At 37.3% G+C, this 20,813-nt stretch overlaps 2 protein-coding genes across 5 annotated transcripts in view; both read right to left on the bottom strand.

Annotated features, from left to right (window-relative positions):
• The window catches only part of CDKL5 (cyclin dependent kinase like 5), a 214,930-nt gene that overhangs the window by 118,369 nt on the left and 75,748 nt on the right, over nucleotides 1–20,813 (bottom strand). The gene's annotated exons all lie outside the window — the stretch shown is intronic.
• LOC122477591 (gap junction alpha-1 protein-like) lies at nucleotides 158–7,159 on the bottom strand. The gene is made up of 2 exons (XM_043570773.1): nucleotides 5,991–7,159; nucleotides 158–2,492 (listed from the first exon to the last, which is right to left on the bottom strand). Exon 2 carries the CDS (start codon nucleotides 2,427–2,429, stop codon nucleotides 1,530–1,532), a length of 900 nt encoding a protein of 299 aa, XP_043426708.1. The 5' UTR covers nucleotides 2,430–2,492; nucleotides 5,991–7,159; the 3' UTR covers nucleotides 158–1,529.

Genomic DNA, 20,813 nt, shown 5'->3' with positions numbered 1-20,813 from the left:
AACTAAAGATGCTGATACTAAAACCTTCTGTAATGGAATCACTGTAATTCCATTTCTAAAACTCTGCAGTAGATTTTGCTTAGATTAAGATATACTGAATGAAGAGTTCAAAAGACTAGGAAAGATGACTGCAGCCAGAAACTCTCAGAGGCAGACATGCAGGTTGTTCTCTTAAACTTTATTAAAGAACATTCTCTAGACTATATGATGGACTAGGTCTCATTTGCACTAATAAAGCTGAACATGACAGTAGTCTAATGTGAAATATTAAACTATTTAGTGTACAAAACTGTTGATGTAGCTGTCGCACAAGAACAAAGTATGAAGCTCGGCATTTTCACCAACCATCTGTCAGTTTTAGAAAAGGTATTTGAAGAAACAGATTTCTTTAGTATACGTTTCCAACACATTAGTTACATGGGTAATATTCAAACCTCTTTCAACCTTTCTTGCACTCCAAATCTCAGTACAAACATCAAAAATGCCAGCCACCCCAAAAGACTGCCCGCCAAACTCATAACAGAATACAAGTTCTACAATAATGCTTGTTATGTAAGGTTTATTAAGTAGAACAAAGCCAAGAACTATCAGTTACTGCAAAATTCATGTAAGAACATTTAATAGTTCAGCTCTATTCGTTCCTTTTAAGTTTCTCACATTAATGACTGCTCTTCACAGAACTAAAAGTGTATCATTCAAGTATCAATGATTACATTTCAGAAAAAGGACATTATTCCCGACATCTTTCTACAAAAGAAAAAAATCGTAATGAACAGAACCAGTGTCCCTAATAGAATAAAGTGGCTGAAGGGGGGCATCTGAGTGGGGGAGGGAGGAGTGCTTCACTTTCACAGTAGGAATTATGTAATGTAAACATCATATGGCCCATACCACAAAATCTGTGACAAAGGCTCAAATTTGAACACTGCATTATTTTAATAATCCATGTTCATGAGTTTATACTGTGTCTGTTTGTACCAACAAACACATCACAAATATCTATCACTCCTTCATATACACTGAACCATTCTTGGGGAATATGGTAGAGAAAGTCTTTACTGATGTACCACCTGATGGAGACTTTATTTAAAATGTAAATTCTTCGAGTCAACCATTTTAAATACCAAGATGTTCCTCTGATTAATTAATCCTTCCCCGTCTCTCCCCTCCTATCCCAGATACTCCAAAAGAACCCTTTATGTCCACTAAGCCTTGTGACTGACAGTGTTCAGTACAACTTCCACTGGAACAAAAGTACACTCTCCATTGTACCTTCCTTTTACTTTAACAATTGAGCAAAATCATAATGCTTTCAAGCATGTGTCTAGATCTCTAGGTCATCAAGGCTGCTGCTGGCATGACTGCTGGCTTTGCAGAATGGCTGCTGTCTACAATGGCTACTGCCCAGTAGCTAGGGTTTTTGGTTTTTTTCCCTCAGAATCTGCTTATCATCAGGGAAATTAAAAGGCTGTGTGAGCGAGTGGAGAGGCGGTGCTTCTTGCCTGCCCCATTAAACCTTGCTATGCACTCTATTTAGCACGGTTTTGCTCATTTCCTTGTTTGCTGTAACTGAGGCAGGAAGAACTGTTTGCGTTTCCGGGAACAAGCTTGTTCCTGGGAACGGACATGTCAGAGAGAGCAACAACTGATGAACTGTCTTTGGAGGGACGCAGCAGACCAGATATAACATAGTAAGACTCACTCTCTGAATCCTTCACGCGGTCCTTAATGCTCTTGACGAAGACAGAGAATAGCTCGATGATGTTCAAAGCAAGAGACACCAAGGACACCACTAGCATGAAGAGAATGAAGATATTTTTCTCTGTGGGGCGAGAAAGGAAGCAGTCCACTTGATGCGGGCAGGGGTCTCGTTTGCAAGTGTAAACCGCGTTTAGACTGAATCCATAGATGTACCACTGGATCAGCAGGAAGGCCACCTCGAGAAGAGACTTGAAGAAGATGCTGACGGTATAGATTCGCAGCAAGTCCCTTCTCATTTTCACCTTATAGTGTTCTTCAGCGCTGAACTTGAACTTCTTGATTTCGATTCTGATTTCCTCCATGTTGACATCATTGGTTTGAGCAACTGTGAGTTCCTCCCCTTTCTTTTTCGAATTATGTTCCTTGCGCAGCAAGTAGAATACATGCACTAGGTACAAAAGTGAGGGGACAGACACAAATATGATCTGCAGCACCCAGAAGCGCACATGAGAGATCGGGAAGGACTTATCGTAGCAGACGTTTTCACAACCAGGCTGCCGAGTATTACAACGAAAGGCAAACTGCTCATCATCCCAGGCTGACTCAACTGCTGTCCCCAGGAGCAGGATTCGGAATACGAAAAGGATGGAGAGCCATACCTTCCCTCCAGGGTTGGAGTAGGTTTGAACCTTGCCGAGGAGCTGGCCTAAGGAACCCCAGTCACTCATGCTGCCTGTCCGCTGTTCTTTCGCTTAAAAGAAGTGAAGTAGGCACACCAAGTGACTGTGCTCCTTAGAGGATGAAGTAAAATGAAAAAGTAAGTTCAAGCACTCAAAACCCTGTAAAGTTTATAAAAGTTGGCTACACCCTTTGGTACCTTCCTCACTCTTCCTCCTAATGAAAGACAACTGCTGATACCCAATAAAAGCTTACGTGGGTTCATTTTCATACATGGTGAGTAAATACTTTTAAATAAAGATGTACATATATCAATAATAGGAAGAGTTACAAAAATGAGGGAACAAAATAAATGTATCTAAAGGTTTCTTCAATTCCAGAGTAAAGCCATCTCCAAAGATAAATACTGAAACAGAGAAACTGAATTAAAATTTCACAAGCAGGGATGCCTGGGTGGCTCAGTCAGTTGAGCATTCAATTCTTATTTTTGACTCAGGTCATGATCTCACAGTTCATGAGTTTGAGCCCCATGCTGGGCTCGGCACTGACAGTGTGGAACCTGCTTGGGATTCTCTCATTCTCTCCCCCCGCCCCCCGCCCACCTCTACCACTCGTGCTCTCTCTCTCTCCCCCAAAATAAGTAAAAATTAAAAAATTTTCACATGCATATATTGACCACTTCATCTTCAAACTTACTACAGCCATCGTTTCCTAAATACATAATGATAGGGGCACCTGGCTGGCTTAGTCGGTAGAGCATGTGACTCTTGATCTCACGGTGCTGAGTTCAAGCCCCATGGTGGCATGGAGCCTATTTAGAAAAAAAAATTTTTTTTTGAAAAGGGAACAACCAAGTAAATAATGCTATTCATTCGAGCATTATTTATTCAGTGCCTACTAGGTACCAGGTACAGTACTGGACACTGGTCCCTATGAGTGAGTAAAACAGAATTCCTGTACTTGTGCAACTTGCAATTAACTAGGGGAAACAGAACGTTAAAAGTACAATATTTTATTAAATCTAAGACACAAGTGATTGTAAGATACACTATTACATTACTTACCATTCAGAAAGCATTAAGGGCATCTAGTGTTAAGATGAGCCTCAATTTCAGAAATGTGAGCAGAAATGTACATCTTAGAATCGATGAAAAAGGCTAAGTAAGTGAATGTACAATTGCAATTTTACATAAGTACTAAGAAGTAAACAAATAGGCACTGACAGAAATTAACTCAAGGAAACCCAGATCAGCCTGAGCACGATTAAACTGTGATGCTGGGGCAAGACTGAAGCTGAGGGAGAAATTACTAATGGCAGTTCAGGATCTCTAGGGGACAGTGGGAAGATTGGGGGAGAACATAGGACACAATTGAACAGTACAGGGATGATGGTTCTGTGCTAAAATGGGCAGCCAGTGAGTTTTAGTGGTGACAAAAGTAGAAGAGGATGTCAAGAATCATGGGGGTGATCCTGAGAGTCTCTCACCCTGGAGAGGGAAACAATCCTGCCACTGTGGTCCTGAATGCTGTGATGAATGAAGGGACATTTTTGCAAGGGTGGCTGCCAACCCAGTTAGCATAGAGTAGCAAGATCAAAAAGAGAGAGAGAGAGGGAGGGAGAGAGGAAGAGAAGAGGAGAGGAGAGGAAAAGGGAGAGGGAGAGGGAGAGGGAGAGGGAGAGGGAGAGGGAGAGGGAGAGGAACTTATCTGGAAATTGGAAGTCAGGACCCCGCCAACAAAGGCCTCAATTTAAAAACTTATTTACTAAATATAAATCATTATCTCAGTTGAACTGTTAGCACATAGAAGCTTTTTTGGTAAGACTAAAATACTGACATACTATGTTCATGCATGTGGATTTCTTCTAGGAGATCGTTTTATCAACAGGTGTTTTGGGGGTTTGTGGGGGGTTTGGGTTTTATTAAGTTTCAGGAGGAGCAACATGGATACTGACCACTAATCTATTGAGGCTGGATGTGACTTGGCATGGGGCACAACACATAAGTGTGCCACTACTGAAGACCTGCTCTTCTCTCTCCATTTTCTCCCAACAGCCTATTTCTTTATAAGAAATGTCTCTAAGCAAAAGCCTAAAGAAAGACTTCTGCCTCCAATTCAAATCATGCTAGACAAATGGATCTTCTTTTGTTGTTGTTTTTTTTTTAAGATTTTATTTTTATTTTATTTTTAAGTAATCTCTACACCGAATGCAGGGCTTGAACACATAACCCTGAGATCAAGAGTCACATGTTCCAACAACTGAGCCAGCCAGGAACCCTGGATCTTATTTTAAAACAAATCACAGCTAATTGATTATTACATGGCAAAAAATAATTATTTTCAATCAAATTCTTTCAATACAGCATGAACTCATCATTTCTAAAAAAATTTATTTAGTATATTAAGATAAAATCCATAATATGTAATATTTTAATTCTCCCTCCTGAAAAACTTTAATTCCCAAAGACAGATATTCATTTTAAGCAATTAAGAAAATTAAGAGAAAAATATTTCTTAAATATGACATGAGTTTGCCAGCTAATAAGCAATCTTAAATACCATTCAGCTAATTTGTTTCCTGGTTTAACAGCTATTCTTCACAGTAGATTCGGTGAGAAAAATAAAAATTAAGAATGAAACCTAAAAAAAGGGCAAGGTTAATGCAATTTACAATGTCTCAATCGCCCGAGGTTCTGCAAGGATAAGAACTGAAGGCTCCCAAAATGCATTTTTTTTTTTTAGCAAGCAATCAAATTATACGGCTCTTAAGTATACACCATACTTTCTCAGTTGCTTAAATAACACATTTTAGCCAAACTGCCCTCTATCACACAGATTCTAAAAGTGATTCTATTAGGCTAAAGTCACCAAGATCTACAGTTTATAATTAATACATTCTTCAAGGTTAATTGAAAATAAATCACTGGCAGCATAAGAGTTAGGCATTTATTGTCATTGGTTTTTCAAATTTAAACACTGGCTTCGTCTCCAGAGATTTCAAAGTGCCTCAGAAAATTGAGTTACTTTTTCAAAAACAAGTGGGGTAAAAACACTAAGTGAAGGTTAAACACAATAATCCCTGAAACTACTTTAGCATGGATTCTAAAAGATACCTGATTAAAAAAAAAACAAAAGCCAGTGTGGGGCGCGGGGGAATCAATAATTCCAGTTAATTTTGAGTAAAGTTATTAGCAATTTTCTAGAACTACAATAAGTTAAGTTTTTCAAATATTTTGTTCTAAAAAAGTTCTTGCTATAAGCACTTTGAAAATATACATATCTGAAATTCAAAGGGATGAAAATAACTAAGAATGAGTCATCTCAGCTAAGCAAATGGTTCACAGAAAAGTTAAAAGCCTCTTGCTGAACAATTATTTTTAAACTGGACAAGGTATTTCCAATTTTAAAACATAAACGTAAGACTTCAGGTTTCAGTTCCTACAAATAAACTGCTTGAATATTGTCACTCCTGTCCTTATAACAAGAGGAAAAAAAAACTGAAAATCAACTTTCCTTAGGCTTATCAGAGAATTAAGGACATAAAGCAAACTGAACTCCTGAAATCTGGAGAGAAAGGCAAATACAGAGAATCACACCCAAGAACAGCTTACCTGGAGCAGAAGGTGCTAGAGAAAACTGGGGAGAAAACTTAAACGGTAATTTCAACAAAGGTTTGCAAGTAAGAACTCCAACGGACCCAATCCAGCGAGAGCCCTCCACAATCTTTTGGCTTTACCCTCCAGGACTTCACGAGGTTCTGAACATGAAGATCCAAGAATGATCTCCTCCCCTTTTTGGTAAGGGGAGGAGAAAAGTAACAATGCCCAGGATAAAGATCCAATAAAAACCTTCTCCCTTTTGAGGAAGGGGAAGGAGAACAGAACCCTTTTGAAAAACATCCAGGGGAAAGTAACGGTTTTGAAATAAGCCTGCACTGTTCTCCACGACAAAAGCCAACACTCCAAGGGAAAATTTACCAGAGCCTTATATGCTGTCCTGGGAGAGGGGAAATTAGCCAGCTATAGCCCCTCTACCATTCTTGTTTCACCTGAAAAGAAGGGGAGGAAAAGGCCAAAAAATATTTGTGAGAGTTGCAGCCCAGGACTCCAGCCCACCAAAAGACTAAGATTCGGTCCTAAGATTATAGAACACTTCCTCGTCCTCATACTCTACCACCATGTCACCAGGGTTCTGGTACAGTAACAGTGGATTTCAACTGAACAAGTTGCAAGAAACAGACTATTTAAAAAGGAATTCTTAGGGAAATACAAAGACAATGGGGGAGAAAAATATAACAAAAAATAAAGACACTAGAGGAAACTGAAGCCTCTGGCACCTACCCCTACAACAAACATTTAATGGCCCAGACCCTAGTCAAATTAACATAAAACATTACACTAAAAGCCTATTTACCTCAGTTCCCATTACCCAACATATCCTGGCTTTTAAAAAACAGTAAAAAGAATGCTAAAAGGCAAAATAAAAGGCAATCTGACGAGACAAAGCAGGCCTCAGAATTAGACTCAGGTATGGCACAGATTTGGGGGTTATCAGTAATAATTTCAGATACAGAATATAAAATAACTATGATTACTATGTTAAGAACTCTAATGGAAAAAGTAGACAACATGTAAGTACAGATGGGTAATGTAAGCACAACTCGAAGAAAGAATGAAAAGAAAATGCTACAAATAAAAATCGCTACAACAAAAATGAATAATGCTTTTAATGAACTTATCAGTAGATTGGACATGGCCAAGCAAGGAATCAGTGAATTTAAAGGCATTTCAATAGAAACTTCCCAAACTAAATGGAAAGGGAAAAAAGAATTTTAAAAAGCAGAACAGAATATCTAAGAACTACAGAACAATTATAAAAGGTATAACCAGAATACCATAAGGAAGAGAATGAGACAAAGGAGAAGAAATATTTGAAGAAATAATGTCCAAAAATCTTCCAAAATTAATGACACCAAACCATTGCACATCAAAAAGCTCAGAGCAGACCTAGCAAGATAACTACCAAAAAATCTACACCTAAACTACATCATATTCAAACTATAGAAAAATAAACATAAAGAGAAAATCATGAAAAAAGCTAGAGGGAAAAAATATCTTACCTACAGATAACAAGGATAAGAAGTACATCCAACTGTTTTCAGAAGCCATAAAGTAGAATATTTAAAGTGTTGGGATAAAAAAAATTATTCATTGAAATTACCTCTCAAAAGGAGAAATACTTTTTCAGATAAACCAAAACTGAGTGAAGTTTTTTAACAGTGGATCAGTCTTGGGGCACCTGGGTGGCTCAGTCAGTTAAGCGTCCAACTTTGGCTCAGGTTATGGTTTCACGGTTCATGAATTCGAGACCCACGTTGGGCTCTGTGCTGACAGCTCAGACCCTGGAGCCTGCTTGGGAATCTGTGACACACACTCTCTCTCTCTCTCTCTCTCTCTCTCTCTCTCTGCACCCCCTCCCCTGCTCATGCTCTCTATCTCTCAAAAAAATAAACATTTAAAAAAATTTAAAAAAAACAACAACAGTGGATCAGCCTAGTAAAAACTTTTAAAAAGTTCTTTAGAGAAGGAAAATTATACAGGTCAGCAAGTCAGATCTAAACGAGGTAAGAGCACTGGAGAAGGAATAAATGAAGGCAAAATAAAATGTGTTTTTCCTATTCTTAATTAATAGATAACCATTCAAGGGCACCTGGGTGGCTCAGTCAGTTGAGCATCCGACTTCAGCTCAGTCATGATCTCATTGGTTCATGAGTTCAAGCCCCGCATCGGCATCTGTGCTGACAGGTCAGGGCCTGGAGCCTACTTCAGGTTGTGTGTCTCCTTCTCTCTGCCCCTCCCCACTTGTGTTCTGTCTCTCTCAAAAATAAATAAACATGAAAAAAAAATAGATACCCATTCAAAGAACAGTAACAGTGTATTCACTGATTATAGCATAGGGATAAGTAAAATGAACGAATGACAGCAATGTTACAAGGGGGATGGGAGGGAGGAATTCAGAAAATTCTAGTTTAAGGTACACATACTGCCTGAGAAGCAGAATACAGTTATCTGATAGCAGACTTAGAGACCAACGTGGTATGAGGCAAGCTCCAGGGCAATGACTAAAAACCTTTTTTTTTTTTTAATGTTTATTTACTTTTGAGAGAAAGAGAGAGAGTAGGAGAGTGTGAGTGTGGTAGGGGCAGAGAGAGAGGGAGACAGAGGATCCAAAGCAGGCTCTGTGCTGACGCAAAGAGCCCAATAAGGGGCTCAAACTCACAAACCGTGAGATCATGACCTGAGCCACCCAGGCGTCCCTGACAAACTCTTCTTTAAAGAAGTATAATGGACATGCTAAGACAAGAGAGAAAACAGAATCACATAAAACAGTCCATTAAAACCAGAAGGAAGAAAAGGAAAGAAATGTTTTCGTTAAAAAAAAAAAAAAGGGCGGGGGGGGGGGGTTGCCTGGCAAGCTCGTAACCCCTTGATCTTGTTGGGTGTAGAGATTACTAAAAAAAAATTTTTTTAAATAAAAAAAGAATAAGTGTAACAAACAGAAAAGTTACAAAAATGGTTCATACTGATCCAAATATATTAATAATCACCTTAAATGTGAATGGCCTAAATACGTCAATTAAAAGAGATTGTGAGAGGGGCGCCTGGGTGGCGCAGTCGGTTAAGCGTCCGACTTCAGCCAGGTCACGATCTCGCGGTCCGTGAGTTCGAGCCCCGCGTCAGGCTCTGGGCTGATGGCTCAGAGCCTGGAGCCTGTTTCCGATTCTGTGTCTCCCTCTCTCTCTGCCCCTCTCCCGTTCATGCTCTGTCTCTCTCTGTCCCAAAAATAAAAATAAACGTTGAAAAAAAAATTAAAAAAAAAAAAAAAAAAGAGATTGTGAGAATGGATTTTTAAAAGCCACTTTAAATAGACACAGATAGGTTAAAAGCAAAGGGATACAAAAAGGTTTATCACATTAACACTAAAGAAAGCTGGAATAGCTATATCAATTTTATACAAATCAGATTTCAGAACAAAGAAAATCATCAGGAATAAAGACGGACATTATAAAATGATACATTCTCCAAGCAGACATAATAATCCTTAATATGCATATGCACCAAACAAGAGGACATCAAAATTCATGAGGCAAATATTGACAGAACTGCAAGGAGAAACAGACAAATCCACCATTATAGTTGGAGACTTTAACACCCGCTCCCCAACTTCCAGTAACTGACAGATCCTGCAGATAAAAATTGAGTAAGGATATAGGTGAACTGAACAGCACCATTAACTAACTAGACCTACCAGACATTTACGTAATACTTCTTCCAACAGAAGCACAACACATATTCTTCTCAAGCTTATATCAAGCATTCATCAAAGTGGACCAAATTCTGGGCCATAAAACACAACAAATTTTAAAGCATAAAAATCATACAAAGTATACTCTCACAACACAATGGAATTAAACTAGAAATCAATAACATAAAGCTGGGAAATCTCAAAATATTTAGAGATTAAACAAGACACTTCTAAATAACACACAAGTCAGTGGCTCCTGGCTATCTCAGTTAGTGGAGTAAGTGACTCTTGATCTCAGGGTCATGAGTACAAACCCCACATTCAGTGCAGAACTTACTTAAATTTAAAAAAATAAATAAATAAAATAAAATAACACACAGGTCAAAAAGAAATCTTGAATTTAAAAATATTTTGAACTAAATGAAAATGAAAGTATAAAACAAAATTGTGTGATGCAGCAAAAGCAGTGTATAGAAAAAAGTTTGTAGCATGGAACGCATATATTAGAAAAGAAAACAGACCTAAAATCAGTAACTAAAAAAAATAAATAAAATCAGTAACTAATCTTCTATCTTAGGAAATAATACAAAGAGGGATAACTTAAGCCTAAAGCAAGAAGAAAAGAATAATAAAAATAACAGAAGTAATCAATGAAATTGAAAACAGAAACTCAACAGTGAAAATCAATGAAAACAAAAGCTGGCTCTTTTAAAAGAACAGTAAAATTCAGAAACCTCTAGCGAGGCTAACCAAGAAAAAGAGAAAAAACACAAATTATTAATATCAGATATGAAAGAAGAGTCATCACTACAAATCACATGGACATTAAAGGAATAATAAAGGAATATTATGGAGGAATATTATGAACAAATCTATGCTATAAATTTGCTAACTTAGGTAAATGGACCAACTCCTTGAAATATACAAACTATCAACATTTATCCAAGGAATAATAGATAGTCTGAATAGGCCTGTATGTATGGAAGAAACTCAACCAATATAACCTTCTAAAACAAAAGTCCCATATCCAGATAGTTTCACTGGTGACTTCTACTAAACACTTAAGGAGAGATTATACTAACTCTCTACAATCTCTTCCAGAAAAATCTCTCTCTTCCAGAAGTAGAGGAACACTTCTTAACTCACTCCATGAAGCCAGTATTACCTTAATACCAAAACCAGATAAAAACATTAAAATAAAGGTAAGCTACAGGTGAATCTCTCTCATGAACACAGATGTAGAAATCCTCAAAAAATATTGGCAAAGCATAAACAGCAATGTATAAAAAGAATGATACACCATGACAATGTGGGATTTGTCCCAGGTGTGCAAGGTTGGTTCACCATTCTAAAATCAATTCATGTAATCTACCATCATCAGTGAGCTAAAATAGAAATGTCACATCATCATATCAATTGATGCAGAAAAGCAATGACAAAACCCAAACCCATTTGGATATAAACTCTTAGTAATCTAGGAATAGAAGTTCCTCAACTTAATAAAGAACATCTACAAAAATCCTACAGTTAACATCATGCTTAATGGTAAGAAACCACATGCCTTCCCACTAAGCTCAGGAATAAGGTAAGGATGACCCCTCTTACCACTTTTTTCTTTTTTTAATGTTTTTTTTTTTTTTTAATTCATTTCTGAGACAGAGAGAGACAGAGCATGAGCGGGGGAGGGGCATAGAGAGAGGGAGACACAGAATCAGAAGCAGGCTCCAGGCTCTGAGCTGTCAGCACAGAGCCCGACGCGGGGCTCGAACTCACAGACCGCGAGATCATGACTGAGCCGAAGTCGGTCACTCAACCAACCGAGCCACCCAGGCGCTCCCCCTCTTACCACTTTTATTCAACATTTTATTGGAAGTCATAACTAATACAATAAGAAAAAGAAATGAAAGGTATACAGATTGGGAAAGAAAAAATAAACTGTTTTGTTCACAGATGATTGGCTTGCCCATGAAGAAAATCTCAAAAAACCTACAATGAAAAACTTCTGGAGCTAATAAACAGTTCTAGCTGAGTCACAAGTTACAAGGGTAATATACAAAAATCAACTGCTTTCCCACATACCAGGAATGAATAATTAGAAATAAAAATTAAAAACAATACCATTTACATTATCATACACACAAAAGTACTGAGGTATAAATCTAACACAACATTTGCAAGATCTGTTATGCGAAACCCTACATAACTATGTTGAAAGAAATCAAAAGATTTAAATAAATGGAGAGATATTCTGCACTCATGCATTAGAACACTCAGTATTAGGATGCCAATTCTTCTCAACTTGATCTATAGACTCAGTGTGATCCCAATTCCAGTAAGCTATTTATTTTCTGGATGCCAACAAACTGATTTTAAAAGTAACATGGATGGTGCCTGGATGGCTCGGTCGGTTAAACATCTGACTTTGGCTTAGGTCATGATTTCATGGTTCGTAAGTTCAAGCCCCACATCGGGCTCTGTACTGACAGCTCGGAGCCTGGAACCTGTTTCGGATTCCATGTCTCCCTCTCTCTCTGTCCCTCCCCCCACCTCCAAAATAAACAAACATTAAAAAGATATTTTTTTTTTAATTTTTTTTTTCAACGTTTATTTATTTTTGGACAGAGAGAGACAGAGCATGAACGGGGGAGGGGCAGAGAGAGAGGGAGACACAGAATCGGAAACAGGCTCCAGGCTCTGAGCCATCAGCCCAGAGCCTGACGCGGGGCTCGAACTCACGGACCGCGAGATCGTGACCTGGATGAAGTCGGACACTTAACCGACTGTGCCACCCAGGCGCCCCTAAAAAGATATTTTTAATAAAAATAAAAGTAACATGGAAAGGCAAAAAGAATAGTCAACACAAAATTGAAAAGGAACAATAAAGTTGAAGAACTGATATCACCTGATTTTAAGACTTGCTATAAAGCTATAGTAATCAAGACGGCATGATATTAGGTGAAGGAAAGACGAATAAATCAATGGAACAGAACAGAGCCCAAAAATAGACTCAACACAAACACAACTGATTTTGACAAAGATGCAGAAGCAATCCAATGGGAAAAAAAAAGGTCTTTTCAACAAATGGTTCTGGACGTTCATATGTAAAATAAAGAATCTAGACACAAACCTTGTAACTTTCACAAAAATTAACCCAAAGTGGATCACAGACCTAAATACAAAATTACAAGACTTCTAAAAGGTAACCTAGAAAATCTAGATGACCCTTGACTTTGGTGATGTGATTTTAGATACAATGCCAAAAGGACAATCTACCAAAAAAATTGTTAAGTTGGAGATCAATGACTGGGAGAAAATGTGTGCAAACACAGAGGGATATCACCAAAAATGTCAAAAGAGGGAAATCTAGGACTCCGTCCTTTCACAGAAACAAATAATGGGCTGGAAAAAGTATTAGAATCAGTTTCTAGAACTCTGCAACTAGTCAAAACCTTAAAACGACCATGAAAAAACTTGATAAAAGAGGTAACTACTGTGTGATATGAGCTCAATGTGCATTTTAAACTGCCTACCTACTTTACCCTACACACCATATCCATGATGGACAAGCAGACAATAAACAGAAGACAACTTCCTCAACCTGATAAAGCACATTTATGAAAGATCAACAACTAACATCATGCATACTCAGTGATTTAAAAGACAGAAAGCCGTCTCCCCAAGATCAGGAACAAGGTGAAGGTGTCCACTTTTGCCACTTAATAACACTGTACTAAAAATTCTAGCCAGAACAACTAGGCAAGACAAAGAAATAAAAAGTTTCCAGATTAAAAGGGAAGAAATAAGGGCACCTGGCTGGCTCAATCAGCAGAGCACGCGACTCTTCATCTTGAAGTTGTGAGTTCAAGCCACACGTTGAGTGTAAAGATTACTTAAAAATAAAATATATAAAAAAATTAAAATAGCACACCTGTGTGGTTTAGTCTGTTAAGCGTCCCAACTCTTGATTTTGGCTCAGGTCACGATCTCATGTTCATGAGTTCAAGCCCTGCATCGGGCTCTGTGCTGACAGTGCCTGCTTGGGATTCTCTCTCTCTCCCTCTCTCTCTACCCCTCCTGCACCTGTGCACTCTTTCTCTCTCTCAAAATAAACTTTAAAACAAAAGTAAAAATAAGTAAATAAAATTTTAAAAAGGAAGAAATGAAACTACTCTCATCCACAGATGATATAATTATAGAGAGAAAATCCAAAAGAATCCACACCTTACAGCTAACAAATTCAGCAAAACTACAGGATAAAAAATCAAAACACGATAGCCACTAGTCTACAAAATGTTAGACACATAATTACATTTGACCCAGCAATTCTATTCCTAGGTATATATACAAAAGAATTAAGAGGAAGGACTCAGATACTTGTATGTGAATGTTCATAGGAACATTATTCACATTAGCCAAAAGTGGAAACAATTCAAGTGTCCATCAACAAATGAATGGATAAGCAAAATGTGGTATATACATACAACAGAGTATTATTTCGCATAAAAAGGAATGAAGTTCTGATACATACTACAACATGAATGAACCATGAAAACATTATGCTAAGTAATAGAAGCCAGACACAAAAAGACAAATATTGTATTATTCCACTTATACAAAATATCTAAAATAGGCAAAACTGTAGAGACAGAAAGTAGATTAGAAGTTGCTACATGCTGGGGGTAAGGGGGAATGGGGGAGTTACTGCTTAATTGCTACAGTTTCTTTTGTGTATGATAAAGAAAATTGGAAATATATTGGTGATGGTTACACAACACTGCGAATGCGATGATGCCACTGAACTGTACACTTAGAAATGGTTAAAATGGCAAATCTTGTTATACATATTTTACCACAATAATAAAAAATCAGTAGTATTTCTATATACTAGCAACTGACAATCCAAAATGGAAATTAAGAAAGCAATTTCATTTAAAATAGCATCCAGGGGCACCTGGGTGGCTCAGTAGGTTAAGCATCCGACTCTTGATTTCGGCTCAGGTCGTGATCTCGTGGTTCATGAGTTCAAGTCCCACCGACTGCGCCACCCAGGCGCCCCTCTTTTCTTTTTTAATGTTTATTTATTTATTCTGAGACAAAGAGAGAACAAGTGGGGGAGGGGCAGAAAGAGATGGGGAGAGAGAATCCCAAGCAGGCTCCATGCTGTCAGCACAGAGCACGATGCGGGGCCCTATCTCACAAACCTTAAGATCATGACCTGAGCCCATATCAAGAGTCTGACGCTTAACCGACTGAGTCACCCAGGTGCCCCACGAGGGTTTTTCTTGAGGTCATGAAAATACTTTGTACTTGACAGAGGTAGTGATTGCACAACACGGTGAAGGCACTAAATGCCACTGAACTGTATACTTTAAAATGACTGATTTTATGTTATGCCAATTTTACCTCAATTTTTTAAAAAAATGATGGACCTAAAATGTAGCTTAATTCCAGGCTCTTCCACTTCCTAACTTGTATGACCTTCAGGAAATTAACCTATTGAGGATCAGTTTCCCCCATGTAAAAAGAAGGTAATATTAATTTATAATTGTTAGGAAGATTTAAAGTAATGAAAATAAGGCATCTAGCATAATACCTAGAAGTCAAGAGGTACTTGAAACAGAAATTACTACTATTTCTTAACTTCTCATTTATTTTCACTTGAATTATATTAGGAAGATACCTCCTGGTTTTAGTCTCCAAAGAATTTTACTGTTCATATTTGTGAGAAATCTCTTTCTCTTTAACTCAAGTATTCTTTCATAGTCTCAGGGAAGACTGTTTTATTCTTTGTATTCACCTTTGGATGAAAAGAGTTACTCAGGCCAGTGATGGGACATAGTCAATGTAAATACGCTGTGTCTCTGTATGCCCAGTCCCTAGCAAAGTTCACTTCTGTGACAGCTGAAATGTGAGAGGTAAGCAATACAAAATTTCCTACACAGCCATCCCAACAATTTACCCAAGCCCAGCTCAAGGGAAAAGCAATTTTCAGTGGAAGTCTCACACTTTATTAACTCTATTTCTCAGGCTCCAAGAGCACAAAGGGCAAAGAGACAAATAGAAATTGAGATGGATGATCCACCGAGACCACTATGCAGTCCACCGTATTTTCCCAGTTGGGGCTTGTTCAACATCAGGAGTCAGCAAGCTCTTTCTGTTAAGGGCCACAATAAAAATTGTATGCTTTGTATGTCATACAGTCTCTGTCGCAACTACTCAACTATTATTATTTTAGTACAAAAGCATCCATAGGAAATACAGAAATGAATGAGTATGGCTGTGTTCCAACACAATTTTATTTGTCAAATAGGCAGTGGGCCACATTTGGAGCACGGGCAGAAGTTTGCCAACTCCAGATCTACACTGTCAGGGTAGGCACTCCTGCCCATCCTAATATGGCGGTCCTAAAGGAAATGGCCTGGGCCACGTGGATCAAGTTTCAGCTGTGCCATTTGGGGAAGGTTCTACAATCCATCAATACTCCGCCTAGGATTCTGGGCCCTCTGGCACTCAGAAGTAAACAAAACTTCCCACTTGTACCATTCTTATTCAGCTGCCCTCAACTAATAGCGCTACCTCCTAATTTATTCCCATCTTTGTGGTAGTCCTTTTACGGGGTTCTGGGAAATACTGATTTCTTTTCTTTTCTCCTTTATTACTGACATGAGTTTTTTCCTAAGCAGGCTCTAATGAAGAATGTATTGAAAAATGGGGGAAAAGCTTTCACACTATCATTTCCACTATAATCTTCTCTCAAATTATCCTCTTCCAATTTATGTGTTAAGCTTCCTGACAGAAGTAAACATGATCTTGTATTTGTTGATTTATAAATACTAGACTAAATTCCTCAAAAGTAGCAATTATTTATTGATTTCTACAGAGCCAGTTCCAAGCAGAGTACCTGACATTTTGTGGGCACTCAATAGATTTTTCTCAAACAGATATTTGATTGAATTTTACTTTATAATGCCATGCCTAGAACACAGTGCTTTCAATACAGGAGGTACAAGAAAATGTATTTAACTGGATGTTTTAAAATGAAAAGGTTTGAACATATGAAACAAACCTTTAAATTGGGAAAGAGTAAAGCTCAAAAGCATTTATAGAATATAAACTGTAGCTTCTAATAGTATTTCAGGGTTGGATTACTATTTATATAGAAATAGATCACTGTGTACTACTTTCCAGATAGTGATTTCAACAATTGTTAAGCTTAACTACTTAAAAGTATCCACCATATGGGCATTTGTTGAGACGTTCCTTTTCCTGTATTACCAGTGAATACATATTTCAAGGCTGTGTAAAAAAAATTATTTACTTTCATTTTTGCTCCTGAAGTTTTGAAAAGTTGCATTAAAGAGCTAGTATAAATCCCTTAAGCACAGACATGTATCAGAGGCTAACGAAATTACTCATCTGAAAAAGGTATAGAACATTCTTTTCTTTGAACTAATTATGTTTTTACAATTAGCATACAAAGAAGACTTTAACGTCCATCTAGTGCCCCAGCCAACTCATCCCCTGGTTGGGAGGTGGAGGAGTGTGTGCAGGAGGGATGGACAAATCATTTAGGAGTTGAGTCACTGTGAGAAGGATGAACAAGCTAGTCTTCCCGTGTGTAGACAATGCATGCATAGTACCTGCCAGTTCTAACAGGACCATTTTTTTAATCCCATTTACTAAAAAACAAACAAACAAACAAACAAAACAAATCTAGATTAGGATGATGAGGATAAAGATAACCATGAAGCTGGTAAAAGCTAAAAATTATTTTAGTTCCTAGAAGAAGTTAGACTCACCTGGAAATTGACACATAAGCCATTATTGCTTTTATTGATAACAAGACAACAAAAACATAGGCAGTTTGTCCCTTATCAAAAGACTAGCAGAATTTAAAATGCAAAATATTATAATACACAGAAATATGATTTTGGTAAGACTGCTGTAGTGTTCCAGGAACTTTTCCACAATTAATTGATCAGTAAGAAAAAATCGGTTCAGAGAGGAAACCACACACAAGTAATGATTCTATATAAGTGCATCTTTAAGAGTAGACAGAAGAGGTCTTCCCCAACTGATGATTCCTATTATCTTTGTTACCGACCCAAAGCCCATTTTAACATTGGCATCTCGTTAATCTCCATAACGCGCAATAAATTAAAGTCATTTAGGGAAGTGTAATTACTTCAAAAAATGATTATGGTGAAATAATCAATACTTAAATATTTCCAGATTCCTACAATCTTTATTAAAAACCCAAGCCTCTCTCTAATTTTCTTCAAATGCTAGAAATTTTATAGACAAGAAGCAGGAACACACATCTTACTTTTATTTAAATAAGGAGGAAAGTAATGACAAAGAAAATAATCCCATATATTCAATTTCTCATTGTTGATTCATCTAAGTTTTATTCTAAAAACTCAATTCAGGGGCGCCTGGGTGGTTCAGTCAGTTAAGCGTTTGGCTCTTAGTTTCAGCTCAGGTCATGATCTCACGGTTTGTGGGTTCGAACCCCACATCAGGCTCTGTGCTGACAGCTGCAGAGCCTGCTTGGGATTCTCTCTCTCCCTCTCTCTTTGCCCATCCCCTGATCGCTCCCTATCTCTCTCAAAATAAACGTTTAAAAAATTTTAAAAACCTCAATTCACATGTAAAACTTAAATCTAAAAAACAATTTAAGACTTGTTTCATTTAATGTGGAAAAAAACTGAAACAAAGTTTATTTTGTTTTAGTAGAAAATAACTGTGTGGTTTTAGATGGTGGACTATAATCTGTTAAATTGGTGATGGTTCATGGACTTTTCCTCAAGTACCTTCTTTAAAATAGTTCGTTGTTTTGTTTTTTTGTTTTTTTTTTTTATGTGACCAAATCATATTCAGCTTTTTGGTGGAAAACAAAATTAATGTGAAAAAGAAAAAGAGGAAATCACTAATTCAAAATACATAAAGCTTGCTAAAAATGAACTCTTACAGCAAAAGACAAACTGCTCATAGTAAATGATAACAAATAACCAAAGAATGGCTTTTAGTAGGGGAAAATATGGGTATTGCTGAGTAGTGAATTTTTATTAAATATATATATATATATATTGCAATATATATATATATACATATACATATATATATATATATATATATATATATATATATATATATATATATTGCGAGAGAAAGAGAAAGAGCGTGAGAGGGGAAGGGACAGAAAGAGAGGGAGAAAGAGGATCCAAAGTGGGCTCTGCATTGACAGCAGTAAGCCCGACACAGGGCTCGAACTCATGAACCGTGAGATCACGACCTGAGCCAAAGTTGGATGCTTAACTGACTGAGCCACCCAGGTGCCCCTGCTGACTAGTGAATATTTAATCAAAACTATTCCTCCTAGTACTCTCAATCTCAATTTCTCAACTCTCAAAATGGAAAATGGCACAATCCAGATTTTTTCTGCTTACTCTCTCCTTAACCTCTGACTTCAACATACCATTTCACTTAAAGAGGTCATTACTAAACAGCAACGTTAAATGAAATGGATTTTCTCACCCCTCAATCCTTATCATCATGCATCCTGTTATGGATTTTTACATTGTTAGTGAATACCATTTTACAAAATCTTTCTTCCTTGCTTTCTAGAGGTGTGCCTCCGTTTCCTTTCGGTAGGACTATTTAAGGATGCCCTCGATTCTGCTCTGTACTCACTCTTGGAAGGTCTGTAACATTTCACAGTTCCACCTAGTTCATGTTCAAGTTAGCGATTTCTGATATGAGACCAAATCCTGGTTCTACCACTTCTTTCTTGGCTGCAAAATCTTGGCCCTAACACATAACCTCTGTATATAATGCCTCAGCTTTCTTATCTGTAAAATGGGTATAAGAGTAGAAATGTTGTAGGGAGTAAATGTAAAGCATGTAGCAGAGTTAGCCAGCATGCGTTAGATGCTCAATATGTGGTACTTATTACCAGGTTTGGTATTCTGCTGCCATTTTACTCTTTTTTTATGAAAGCTAAACTCATTATTTCTCCCTCTAAACTTATATCCTTTATAAGTTTTTAAATCAGATAAATGATACCAATGATTTTTCACTTTACCACAAACCCTTGGGATCATCTCTAATCTTTCCACAGGAACCTGATACTCTGTAACAGCTCTCAAAAGTGCCCTTCATTTTTGGTTCTGTAATTTAAGTCCACTTTATTATTTATTAAATATTTATAGGCTCTACCCCCAACACTGGATTCTACATGGCTCTGTATAACCAGTTACCCCAAGAGCATGTCACCTACTAATTCAAAACAAACAAAAATTTCTCCTATGTCAACCCCAGCCACAGGAAAGGAAATACATGAATCGGCATTTCCCTGTCCTAGAATCAGTTAGCATTGCCCTCCAACCTCTCAAACAGGTTGCACAATCTATCATCTCCAGTTCTAATCACATCTCCCTATGTCACTGCATTCCATTTTCCCTGCTTTAAGGATGACCTCTTTGAGGTTCTGCAAAGAAAAGTATTCAGTAAAACATGCCTCCCCTCTCATAAGTACTTCAAAGCAGACATGCAAATAAAAAGAAAATCAGCACTGCATATCTGGAGAGCAAAGGTCCAAACCAGAACCTAAGTAGTCCTGAGGTATCATAAGTAGCCTAACACTTAATATATGAATTTTCATATATAAAACTCCAATGTGTGTGTATACATACATACGTATATATATACATATATACGTATGTATATATATACATATATATATGTATATATATACGTATGTATGTATACACACACAATAAACAGAAGCTGTGGAAAAGAGTACAGTTGCATTTTTCTTTTCAATTAGGCAGCATTTCAGTAAATTAAGAAATATGGTCTTTGGCCTGGAATAGCCCAACATCATATTGTGTTCACAAAAGACAAGATACATTTGTTTATAAACATGACCTCTAAATTTCTTGCAATAGGACCCAGATTAAAACAGTAACTTTCTTTCATATTTGCTCAAATATATAATGTCCTAGGAATTATTTAATTATATATACACCCATGGCCAACCCTCTCCAAAAGATGGCAAATTTATGCATAAGTGATTGCACATACCTATGCACACATAATCACACAGACCTGATTTATACATTTTATAA

Source organism: Prionailurus bengalensis, chromosome X, assembly GCF_016509475.1.
Source record: "Prionailurus bengalensis isolate Pbe53 chromosome X, Fcat_Pben_1.1_paternal_pri, whole genome shotgun sequence".
In the NCBI taxonomy this organism is placed as follows: Eukaryota; Metazoa; Chordata; class Mammalia; order Carnivora; family Felidae; genus Prionailurus; species Prionailurus bengalensis.
Note: the sequence above shows the minus strand (reverse complement) of the source record. Positions and strands in the feature narration are given on the sequence as shown.

Coding starts and splice junctions, on each gene's coding strand:
- LOC122477591 (XM_043570773.1), bottom strand. CDS start 2,429: ATGAGTGACTGGGGTTCCTTAGGCCAGCTCCTCGGCAAGGTTCAAACC.